The following is a 12214-nucleotide window of genomic DNA, read 5'->3' as shown; positions in this document are numbered from 1 at the left end:
TTCAGGTAAGGAGGCTATATTATATATCTGAGCAGGTCACGGTAACATGAATCCTAGGGGCCAAGAGGAACAGAAGCGATAAGCACTGAAGGTTAACAAAGGACATATTTTGCCACATAGAATTGCTCTGTTTTTTTTGGATTGAATTGCAAGATTCTCATCTGATTTAGCACACCAACTCAGAGTGTGTAGCCCTGCTGAAGTCACATGAGTAAAGACTTCCTGAGTGATTGAGGGTTTGGAGGACAGCGCCCCTTAGGCACTGTCTGAACACAAATAAAGCATTTAATTTAGTGTCTTGTAGTCATACTACAAGCATTAATCTAGATTGGGTGGGTATTGGCATTGTTACCTGTATAGAAGTCTGAGGGAAGGCCCAGAAACAAAGGGCAAACCCTAAGTTAAGTGGATATTGTCATGTTAACATCGTGTTTTGTTTTTAATTCTTTACCTATATTACAAATGGTTAACCCTTGTGATTTCAGGTGCCAGTGACGTTCGATGATGTTTCCGTCTATTTCTCTGAGCAGGAGTGGGGGAAATTGGATGATTGTCAGAAAGACCTTTACAAGAATGTGATGAAAGGCAACTATGAATCATTGATCTCACTGGGTAAGGATCAGTTTTCTTTCACTCATCTGTTAGAATGTCAGTGATCTCTGAAGCAAACCCTAGAGATGGTCCTTCTAGGACTGGGGGAGGAGAGCAAGCTTGCAGTGCTGTTGCTAGTGCTATATCCATTCTGTGGATAAAGGCCTTCAGTCCACAGGTGCAACCGGCACCTTTCACCAGCAATGATAATTCAGTGGAGCAGCGCTTATAGCCTTCAGTTTGAGCGTCACTCGTTCCTTCCATTCAGCAGAGAATGAGAGATCTGCAGTGATTGCTCTGTCTCCAGCTTTCCAGCCCTGAATAACAGTTCCCTATCATCGTACCTGTTCAGCCTACACACCCTGGTGCTGATACAGTTTGACTATCCCAGGCCTGCTCTGTGCATTGTGAATGTGCTATTGGATGGGTTGGACTCGGCGGAGGGCTGTGACTCGTGGGGCTGGGGCTCTTGCCAAGGGTGGTGAGTGAAGACTCACGTGCTCGTTGTCATTACTTTGCTGTGCTGGGTGTTCTCTCTCTCCCTTAGTGTTTGGATTGTAGTCCCAGCCTTTAAAATGTCTCCCAGTTTCTGGTATCACGAACCTCAAGAGCTAAACGCTCAGGAGAAGGAAGGAAGCAATAGTTAGGAAACTGATACACAGCAAATCTTACAGCTTTATTCGGTTGTGCCTTTGGATGTCTGAATTCGGCAGCGTGGGGAGGGGGAAGCAACCCACCAGCCCCTCGCTCCTAGCAGCCAGCTCTCTCACGGCTTGTATGAGAGCACTGCAGCTTGAAATAGGCACGCAGAAAACTGGCTTCTCAGCGGGCGGGCTGCCTGCCTGCAGGAATGGAGGGCTCCTCCCTGCACCTGAACTGGGAGGGCAGATTGGTTTAAAATCATCGTTGTCTGTAAATAATACTCCGTGCCTATGACTAACCCTCCCGCGCCTTCCTGTCCTCTCACACAAACAGACTACGCCATCTCCAAACCTGACCTTCTGTCCCGGATTGAACGGGGGGAGGAGCCGTGGGAGGGGGCTCAGGAGGACTCCGAGGAGAGCATGATCCCAGTGGAGCCTAGCACAGGTGAGTTATGTGGAGTGTCATAAGGTGCTTTGCTGGCAGATGTACGAGAGGAAGGATGGCTCAGTGGTCAGGGCACTAGCCGGGGACTTGGGAGACCCAGGTTCGATTCCTTCTCTGCCACAGACTTTCTTTGCAACCTTGTTGTCTATATGCCCTATCTGCAAAATGCACTTCCCTCCTCACAGAGGGTGTTCTGAGGATAAATACTTGGGGTGAGGGGGTCTCAGATTATAGTAATGGAGGCTTTGTAAGCACAATAGGTAGGTAAAATAGTGCTGCACAGAGTTGGATGCACAGATCGAGAAGGAGGGGCTCTGCAAGAACAGGAGCTCCCTCTGGCTGTGGAGTGTGAGGTGGTTTTTTACTCATTGGGTACACCGGATGACACAGAGAGAGCGATGAGTGAAGCCACAGAGTTGGCTGGTTTGGAAGCAGTTTCTCTAACTTCAGCCAGCCAGGATGGAGAGAGCCATGGAGGGGTTCGGAGATGGAAAAGAAGCCAGGAAAGCTTACGTGTCTTCTCTGGTGCAGAATAGGGTGAGCTCCCTGGAGCTGAGGGCCAGGAATTAGGAAATGCAACACAGAAGGGTTTGTACTAGGTGCGTGATTATGGTAGGACCCATATTTCAGCAGAGATAGAGGAAGGTAAGGACTGAGCCTTTGCCCACTGGCCAAGATTTTCCAAAGGGACTAGTGACTCTGAGTGCCATAACGTTCAGGTGCAAGTGCAAAGAGCTGTGAAATCCAGCCTGGTTCCCCACCATACACACCAAACTTCTCTACTGGCCTAAAAATCAGGAACCAACAAAAGCTGCATCTTCACTGCCTTATTTTGTGCAACCCTCTCGCTTGCTCTCCTCTCTCCCTGCATCGTGTTGTACCTAGCCCAGACTGTAGCACCTTTCAGCATGGGCTGTGTCCCTTTCTCTCTGTATAGCACCTGGGTGCGCTGTGTAAACGTTAGCTAATAGAAACATGTGAATGGGTGGATGTTAGCTAATCACAATGCGATTTCTCTCCCCTTGCAAACAGAATCGCTGAGCCTTACTCATGACATTGTATCGTGGGTAAAACAAGAAGACCTGTACATCAGGGATCAGTGGGACTCAGAGGAGAGAGAGATCTCTACAGAGCCCAACACAGGTGAGCGAGTGATTGGAATGACTCAGTGAGTGCAACAGGAATCTGTCAGTCAGGAGAGACTTTTGTCAGCTCTTAGCGTCCTGTCTTGTCAGATAATCCTCTCTCTCAAACTGCATTTCTCGGATCACTTTCGCAGGACTCAGTCACAGCTTCCCACCAGGCCTGATTTCCATTCAGCCATCTCGTTTTGGGCTCTTTGGAAGGTGGGTTGGAATGGAATTGGTGGTTCTCCTTTTTATGCCAAAGGGACGTTCTCCTCTAAGTCTCTTAGCCTGGCGCCTCTCTTCCTTGGCTGGCACTGAGGTACTGTGATTGCACCAGAAGTCCTTGCTCGCTGTCTCCCTGTGTAGGGGTGTTAGAGTGGGGCAGTAAGTTGGAGACACAGTTTTCTCAGGCAGACGGTGCCTGGCAGCAGAAAGATGGCAGGGTGCTGAGAGGCAGGTGGTGGATGGACAAGGGGCAGAAAACTAACAACTCTTGGTTTCTCCTCTGAGTCCAGCAGATGACGAGGTTGTAGTCAAAGCTGAGGAGGGAATCCCGGTGAGCCTGGAGTTGTACAGCACGTTGCCTGGACGACTAGAAGAGACTGTTTTCCAGTACCCTGAGCAGGAACCGATCTGTGATGATCAGGGCAACGTCAGCATCCAGGGAGAATACCCTGATGGGAACAGACTGGGGGACTCGGCTGCAGGCGAGGGAGACTTCAGTAACTTCACCACAATCATTGTCCAAGAGGAGAGCCTCCCAGGAGAGGCACCGTACGTCTGTTCTGAATGTGGGAAAAGCTTCCTCTACGAGCAGCAGTGCGTACTGCACCAGAGGATTCATGACGGAGCCCACACGCCTCCTGAGCGCAGGGAGAGCTTCAAGCAAAACCACTGTCTCAAATCCTGCCCACAGAGCCAGCCGGGGGAGAGACTCTATAACTGCCCTGAGTGCGAGCGGAGCTTCCCTCACAAGTCGAGCCTCAGCAAACATCAGCTCTCCCACACGGGGGACCGGCCGTACACCTGTGCTGAGTGCAAGAAGAGCTTCCGGTTGAAGATCAACCTCATGATACACCAGAGGAGTCACGCGGGGAAGAGCAGGGGCTTGTATATCTGCAATGAATGTGGGAGGGGCTTTAACCACCATTCGAACTTCATTAGGCACCAGATGATCCACACTGGGGAGAGACCCTATGGCTGCACCGAGTGCGGGAAAACCTTCATGCGAAAGGAGCACCTCCTGACCCACCGGCGCCTGCACACGGGAGAGCGGCCCTACCAGTGCACCGAGTGCCGGAAGAGCTTCACCCGCAAGCAGCACCTGGTGGGACACCAACGCATCCACACGGGGGAGAAACTCTGGGGGACGCTGGCAGCACAGAGACGCTTGCACGACCTGCCAGGCAAAGCGCACAGGGGAGAGCCTGTGTCGCTGCACTCGATGCACAAGGAGTTCCCCCCATAGATGCTGTGTTAAATGCTACCAGGGAGCTCTGGCTGGGGACAATGATCATGATGGCATCTGAGCAAGGGAGTGAGACCAAGTCTCTGGGTGTTGAACAGAGAACTAAATGTCAGCGGGATGATCTGTGGAGAGGTCTAGGCTGCTGCTTTGTTAACAGTTGAGTCCATTCCCACTATGGCAAAAAACAGCTAGGCAGCCTCAGTGCTCCATGGGAAGCTTGTTGTTCTTTTCCTGTGTTTCTCTCTTGCTAATTCATTACACTAAAGGTAGTTGCATCTTTCTTAAACCACCGAGAGCTACTTTTCAGTGTTCATAGGTGTTTGGCCTGTCAATCAGGATTCCCAGCTTGGGGTATGCAGGTAAAGTGCCCTTTGGAAAGGGGAAACCATCTCTGTCAGTTAATGGAACACGCTCACTTTTACCATTTTTAATCATTGTCACTGGCTCATGTTCAGTGTTCTTGATGGCAGCGGACATCTTTCCCTTGGGGCTGTCTCAGGCACCATTCAAATGATGGATTCCGTGCTGGAGACATCACAGGGCTGCTATTAACCTGTGAGCATCGTGAAATCGGGATAAATGTCCAGGAGCCCATTGAAGTAACAGACTGCTTGGGGGACATTTTCAGCAGTGCCTGAGTGACTCAGTCCCATTGACTTTCCAGAAGAGGGTCGAACGGGGACTTGTCCACCTGGGCCTGTCCCCCAAGGGAAGTAGCTGGTTAATATTTACATTCCTCTGTTCCAGTAGTTCTAAACCTGCGGCCTGCATGCGGCCCAATTAGCACACAGCTAAAGGCTTCCGGGCTGCACAGTGGGGGCCAGGCTGCCCGGTGCGGCGGGGGTCCAGGGCTGCTGCCCGGCCCCGCACAGCAGGGGGTCTGGGGTCCAGGGCTACCGCCTGGCCCCAAGGCTACCGCCTGGCCCCAAAAGGTCCGGGGTTTGGGTCCGGCCTGCCGCCCAGCTGCCCTGCCACCCGGCCCCATGCGGCTGGGTCCAGGGTCAGGGCTCCTGTCTGACCACACACAGTGGGGTCCAGGGTCCCTGCTGCCTGGCCCCCCGCCCAGGGCTCTGCTCCTGGCCCCACTCTGTTAAGGGGTCTCTGAGTGGGAGGTGCTGAGGTTAGAGGGTCTGTGGGGGGAAATTCGGGGATGGGCATGTGCTTTGGTTCTCAACCTGTGGCCCAGGTAACACATTGTGGGCCTCGTATACGGCCCACAATGATAAATAGGTTGAGAACCATTGCTCTGTTAGTATCCATGTGAGTAGAGCTGTTGCCCTGAGAGTCATTCACATGTGCGTTCTCGCAAATCCTCTTTTCAAAATGCACAATAATAAAATGTACAATCAACAGCACAACAAAGATACCATCAGAAACAGACCATCTGCCAAATGCAGCTCAGCCGGCCGCGCAGTATCAGTACGTTTCATTGCACTTCTCCGTCTGCTCTGAAATGCCATGATACATGGGGAGTGATTTCAAAAGAATTCTTACTTGAAGTGTTTGAGATAATTACAAAAAAAAGCTTATGGAAAAAATTGTCAGATGATTAAGATCCTCAGAGGTACCCTCCACAATCTGCCTGATTGTGAATTCCATACCCCCATAATGGAGCAGTTACTGGCCCCATTGATTTCCGGGGGACTGAGCACAGGATAAGTGCTCACCAGTGAGAGAGAGAGGGTTTGGGCCCAGCCTACACAAGCTAGGAGGGAACGGTGGGGCTGAGACCAGCTTGTTGTGCATGTAGAAGTCTTTGAGACTCACCTACGCCATGTTCACACAGATGTAGAGCCAGAATCTGTTTTCCCTGAGCAGCATCCTGGCCCAAGGGTCCTTTATTGTTAAATTACAACATTGATATTGTGGTAGCACCTCAAGGCCGCAACCAGGTCAGGGCCCCATTGTGTTGTTCACTGCATAGACGTAATACAGGACAGTCCTTGGCCCAAAGAGCCTACAGTTTGCAAGACAAGATGCAACAGGTAGATGAGACAAATGAGTGGGGGAGACTACAGATATTTAGCCAGATGCTCTCCACCTGCCTAGCCATTATCAGTTTCCAATGTGCATTTGGGAAGACGTGAGTTTTGAGGAGAGATTTGAAGGACAAGGTGTGGTGGCTTTATGGATTTTGACTGGGAGCTTTCCCCACAAGTAAGTGGTGTTGTGAGAGAAGTGGAGAATCAGCAGTGGAACCTGGCATCATTGGTGGAGCAAAGGCTGAGTCAACGTTGCGCTGAGGGAAGAGGTCCGATCGGGTAGGACTACATTGTGGAGGACTTTGTGTTTGATGTGATACAAGAGGAGGGGCCAGTGGAGGGAAAGAGAGGATGACAGTGATGAACCAGGAACAGGACTTTAGCCACACCATTTTGAATGTGTCTGAGGGCTGCGAGATTGCTGACATTGAGGAAGAGAGAGTCAAGATGTGAGATGATCAAAGCTTGGACAAGAATTCTGGCCACATGGGCAAAGATGAAAGGTCAGACACTGGAGATGTGGTGCAGTAAGAAATGGCAAGATATAGACATGGCCTGGACTTAAAGGAGATTTAAAGGAGAGAGCCGAGTCAAAAATGTTATCCAGTGATAGAAGGGGCGAGAGGAGAGCTTTGGGGGAAAGATCAGGAGCTCTGTTTTGGCCATGTTAAGTCTGAGTTGACCGCTAGACCTCCACAAGAAGATTTCAGAAAGACAGGCTGTGTTCTGTTGTGGCCATGAGTGAAGAAAGGCCCCCAGCAGAACAGAGTGAGGGTATCCATGTCTCAGCAGCTGCTTTTGGGGGGAGGCAGGCTGAGCTTCCTACACCCCAGAGAGAGGGGGTGGAAACAATTTTTCTGATCCATCACATGGGTCTGCAACCTGTGAGTGGGTTTAGGAAATGCCCTGGCCAGGCAGGTCTGCACCAAAGTTGGTATTTAGCAGGTGTTTCCCAGGCATCAATTGGCTCAAGAAGGTTCGGATATTCAGCTTCGTTTTATTGCCAGGTTGAAGTCACTGCGGGTATGTCTACACTGCAGTTAGACGCCCGTGGCAGCTGGCTTAGGCTAATTGCAGTGTAGACATTCAAGCTTGGGCTGGAGCCTGGCATCTAGGACCTGAGAGGTGAATGTCTACACACTGCAATTAAACAGCCCCTTAGCCGAGTCAGCTGGCACAGGCCAGCAGTGGGTGTCTAATTGCAGCGTAGACATTCCCAGTTTAACCCAGTGAGTGAGAGAGACCTGTATGTTTTCATACCACCGTCTGTAATAATCCAGCTTGGATCTCTCTAGAGCAGCAGTTCTCAACCCGGGGTCTGCATACCCCAGGGGGGACGCAGAGGTCTTCCAGGGGGTACATCAACTCATCTAGAGATTTGCCTAGTTTTACAACAGGCTACCTAAAAAGCACTAGTGAAGTCAGTACAAACTAAAACTTCATACAGACAGTGACTTGTTTATACTGCTCTATAGACTATACACTGAAATGTAAGTACAATATTCCAATTTATTTATTTTATAAATGCTGTGATGTTTTTATATTTTTCTACCTGATTTTGTAAGCAAGTAATTTTTAAGTGAGGTAAAACTTGGGATACACAAGACAAATCAGATGCCTAAAAGGGGTACAGTAGTTTGGAAAGATTGAGAGCCACTGCTTTAGAGGGTTCTCCTTTCCTCCAGGGCTATCTGCTATGTGTTGCTGTGGTTTAAGCCTGCTCTGTCTGTGCAAAGCCATGTGTCTGAGTGTAACACCTGTGCCAACAAAGCTAGCTTGTCTCTGATGGAGCCAGTGCAGCAGTCTGCACCACTTTAGGTCCACACTTTGGAGAGACAGGCATCGCTTCAAGCTGAAATGGTGAAGCTGAGTGTTGCCAGAATCAATGGTTACTGCAACAGTTCAGCGTCTCCATATCCCTCACCAGTGTTAGCTGGGCCATTGTGTGCGGGACATTCGTGCTGCCCCCAGCCATTTCTGTACCACTGCATTGTGGTGCTTAGCCCATACATGTTTAGCACAGCTCCCCAGAGTGGGAGGAGGGGTAGTTGTGGGAAGCACTTGGTGTGGTGGAGCAAGTGCCCACCTCAGTCAGGAAAGGGTTAATAAGCACCCACAGGCACAATCAGCTCCCAAACTGGCACATCTGTGAAACCTGCTGCACCAGGCAAAGGGCAGCTCCCTAAAAGAGAGGTACCAAGCCCTGTAAGGGTGGCACTCGGGGGGGAAACAGAGCCAGGGCCTGGAGCTCCCTGAATCCACAGAACCAGGATGCTAACTAGGAAGGCTGCTGAAGATCCTCTGCTGCCCAAGTCCTCTGGATAAGCAAAGGAACCTTCTTGGAATTGTTTTAATTCCTTGCAGCCCAGGACGCTCAGACTGACAAGGGGTTAAAGAAACCCACCTTTGACTTAAGAGACTGACTCGTTTGCCTTGCAAGACAAGCCGGGTGGATCCAGACTGCGTTGGGGTTGTAGGACTGTTCTACTTTCCCTTTTTGTTCAACAACTGCTGGGGGAGGGCAGAACTACTCCCCTGATACTTGTATCTGGAAACACACAGCTCCTCTGCAGATCAACTCTGTAACAACCCCAGCACCCAAAGGAAGACACCAGGAACAAAAGGAGGTGCCCTTACCCATGCCCCAAAGGGGGCACTCTAGAGGTAAATCCTTTGACACCTGCCATGCTGTATGTGGCCAAAAGGATATTCTGGGATTTTGTAATGAGCATCCAGGAACTCCCTGGGAACTGCTGCCGTTTCCTATATTCATATCAACGTGGAGGAGAGAAGTGATTCATTCTGTCAGAAAGTCTAATTTGATTGAAATCTTGCTGAATCAGTTGGTGGCCAGGACTGGAGACTGTGGCGAGCAGAATTCCAGCAGAGTCCAGGCATTGGGGATGTGGATATTGCTGATATCCTAGAATCCATCCTGGAACTGCAGGCCCTGCCCCAGAAAAGGGGAAGTGAGGGCTTAGGCTGCTGATCGAGATGTCATTCTATCCCACTGGAGGGACCTGCTGTTTACGGCTTGTCACTGCGATGAATGCCCCTTTGGGATCAGAACCCCTCCTACTGCCAGAAACAACTCAAGGTGGGAAACCTGGCATGAGGACTGTGGCTGCAGAGCTTCTGACTGGGCCCTGAGACTGGCTGTCGGTCATCTCTGGGCGGGGCTTGTCATGACCGTGGGACTCCAAGTGAAGTTATAGATTAAAGGGTTATGGATTCTGATGTACCGTGTAGCTGCCCAGAGCCCGTCATTCTGGGTGGTACTCCTAGCTTGGCTGGGCAGTGGACGGTGCTCTGCAGATCTAAACTGCCCATGTGGCACTCCCATACTACAGTGAGAGGCACTATAGGAAAAACCTAGTGTCACTGAGCAACATGGTGCATTGCTTAAAAAGAGGAGACTGGGGGGTAGGGCAGTTAACTGAGGGGTGGTATTTCTAGCTCAGCCACTGAGCTGCTGGGTGATCCTGGGCCAGTTTCTGTGCCTCTGTTCCTCTCCCTGCCTTGGATTGTGAAGCCCTTGGGGCAGAGAACATCTCACTATGTGACTGTACAGCGTCCGGTTCCCAATCTCTCTGGGGGCCTCCAGGGCTGCTGCTCTGACTACTAATAAAAGGGAAGACCTGGTACCTTGTGAGAATTTTCAGAATTCCTCAAGGGCGTTGGTGTGAGAGAGACAAGGTGGGCGAGGTTGTATCTTTTCTCTGGTGGTAAAAGAAACAAGCCGCTGTCAGAAGACAGGATAGGGGGCTGGATGGACCTTTGGGCTGACCCACTTTGGCCGTTCTTTCAAGCTACACCACCCTTCCGCAGGGCTGGGGATCCTCGTCCTCAGACAAGCGAATGAGAGTCCAGGGTGACGGGGTTAGGGCCGATCTACGCAGCCCTGCCGGCCCTGGGAGCAAGGGGCTTCCAAGGCCGGCCCAGCTAACCTGGCTGCAGCGTTACCTGGAAGTGAGGATGGGGGCGGCGGATCTTACTGCAGGCGTGCACCCGTGTCCAAGGTTTCTGCTGCAGCCCTCAGGGTTACCAGCCTAACCTGGGGTAAGGGGTGTGAGGAAGAAGGAAGCCAGGCTTGTTGCCGGGCAGATGAGAGGAGATGGGGGAAGGCTGCAGGGTGCTCACCTGGCCCAGGGAGTTGGAGCCTTGTGATTGGGTGAACCCTGGAGGATGGAGGGCTGCCTAAGCCAATCGGAGTGGGGAGGAGGGGAGGTCAGCTCTGCCAGAGGGGAGCGCGTGCCCCCCGCCCCCACATGAGGGGAATGCAGGGGCGGCCAATTGCCCCACCCGCCTGAGGGAAGCAGCGGCCATGCCCACTCCCCACTGTCTCTCCCCCGCCTGAGGGGATCACTCACCCCCCCCGTGCCTCCCCCCGCCTGAGGGGTGCGCTTACCCCCCCTCCACTGTCTCTCCCCCGCCTGAGGGGATCACTCACCCCCCCCGTGCCTCCCCCCGCCTGAGGGGTGCGCTTACCCCCCCATTGTCTCTCCCCCGCCTGAGGGGATCACTCACCCCCCCCGTGCCTCCCCCCGCCTGAGGGGTGCGCTTACCCCCCCTCCACTGTCTCTCCCTCGCCTGAGGGGATCACTCACCCCCTCACTGTGCCTCCCCCCGCCTGAGGGGATCACTCACCCCCTCACTGTGCCTCCCCCCGCCTGAGGGGATCACTCACCCCCCCCGTGCCTCCCCCCGCCTGAGGGGTGCGCTTACCCCCCCTCCACTGTCTCTCCCTCGCCTGAGGGGATCACTCACCCCCTCACTGTGCCTCCCCCCGCCTGAGGGGTGCGCTTACCCCCCCTCCACTGTCTCTCCCTCGCCTGAGGGGATCACTCACCCCCTCACTGTGCCTCCCCCCGCCTGAGGGGATCACTCACCCCCTCACTGTGCCTCCCCCCGCCTGAGGGGTGCGCTCACCCCCCCATTGTCTCTCCCCCGCCTGAGGGGATCACTCACCCCCCCCACTGTGTCTCCCCGCCTGAGGGGATCACTCACCCCCCCCACTGTGTCTCCCCGCCTGAGGGGATCACTCACCCCCTCACTGTGACTCCCCCCGCCTGAGGGGTGCGCTTACCCCCCCCATTGTCTCTCCCCCGCCTGAGGGGATCACTCACCCCCCCCCGTGCCTCCCCCCGCCTGAGGGGATCGCTCACCCCCCCACTGTGCCTCCCCCCACCTGAGGGGATCACTCACCCCCCCCCACTGTGTCTCCCCGCCTGAGGGGATCACTCACCCCCCCCACTGTGTCTCCCCGCCTGAGGGGATCGCTCACCCCCCCCCACTGTCTCTGCCCCGCCTGAGGGGATCGCTCACCCCCCCCCCACTGTGTCTCCCCCCACCTGAGGGGATCGCTCACCCCCCCCACTGTGTCTCTCCCCCGCCTGAGGGGATCGCTCACCCCCCCCCACTGTCTCTGCCCCGCCTGAGGGGATCGCTCACCCCCCCCCACTGTCTCTGCCCCGCCTGAGGGGATCGCTCACCCCCCCCCACTGTCTCTGCCCCACCTGAGGGGATCGCTCACCCCCCCCACTGTGTCTCCCCGCCTGAGGGGATCGCTCACCCCCCCCCACTGTCTCTCCCCCGCCTGAGGGGATCGCTCACCCCCCCCACTGTGTCTCTCCCCCGCCTGAGGGGATCGCTCACCCCCCCCACTGTGTCTCTCCCCCGCCTGAGGGGGAGTAGAGGGACCCCCCCGTGTCTATTTTGCCCTGACCGGGGTTTGCTGAGCTACTCCGGGGGAGTCAGGCCCCTGCTGCCGCAGAGAGCGGAGCGCCCCGGAGATCGGCCCCTCCCCGCCGCCTCAGGCCTGCGCTGCCTCAGCCAGGTACGTGGGTCCCCGTCCCCCCCGTGACAGAGCCCGCGAGTGCGGAGCCCGCTGGGCCGGGGAACGCAGGGACCCCCCGCTGTGGTACCCGGGGCTCGGCTGGTGTCACTGCTGCAAACCC

At 54.1% G+C, this 12214-nt stretch overlaps 1 protein-coding gene across 1 annotated transcript in view; it reads left to right on the top strand.

Annotated features, from left to right (window-relative positions):
* LOC128831355 (zinc finger protein 777-like) overlaps window positions 1-4561 on the top strand; it is a 32492-nt gene extending 27931 nt beyond the window's left edge. Inside the window, exons 9-12 of the mRNA XM_054017666.1 lie at window positions 486-612; window positions 1567-1680; window positions 2713-2823; window positions 3323-4561. Of these exons, the coding sequence (XP_053873641.1) occupies window positions 486-612; window positions 1567-1680; window positions 2713-2823; window positions 3323-4275 (1305 nt within the window). The 3' untranslated portion in view covers window positions 4276-4561. The remainder of the gene's footprint in view (window positions 1-485; window positions 613-1566; window positions 1681-2712; window positions 2824-3322) is intronic.
* The last annotated feature ends 7653 nt before the right edge of the window (window positions 4562-12214 follow it).

This window comes from Malaclemys terrapin, chromosome 2 (assembly GCF_027887155.1).
Source record: "Malaclemys terrapin pileata isolate rMalTer1 chromosome 2, rMalTer1.hap1, whole genome shotgun sequence".
Classification (NCBI taxonomy): domain Eukaryota; kingdom Metazoa; phylum Chordata; order Testudines; family Emydidae; genus Malaclemys; species Malaclemys terrapin.
The sequence above is the reverse complement of the archived record's forward strand: the minus strand, read 5'-3'. Positions and strand labels throughout refer to the sequence as shown.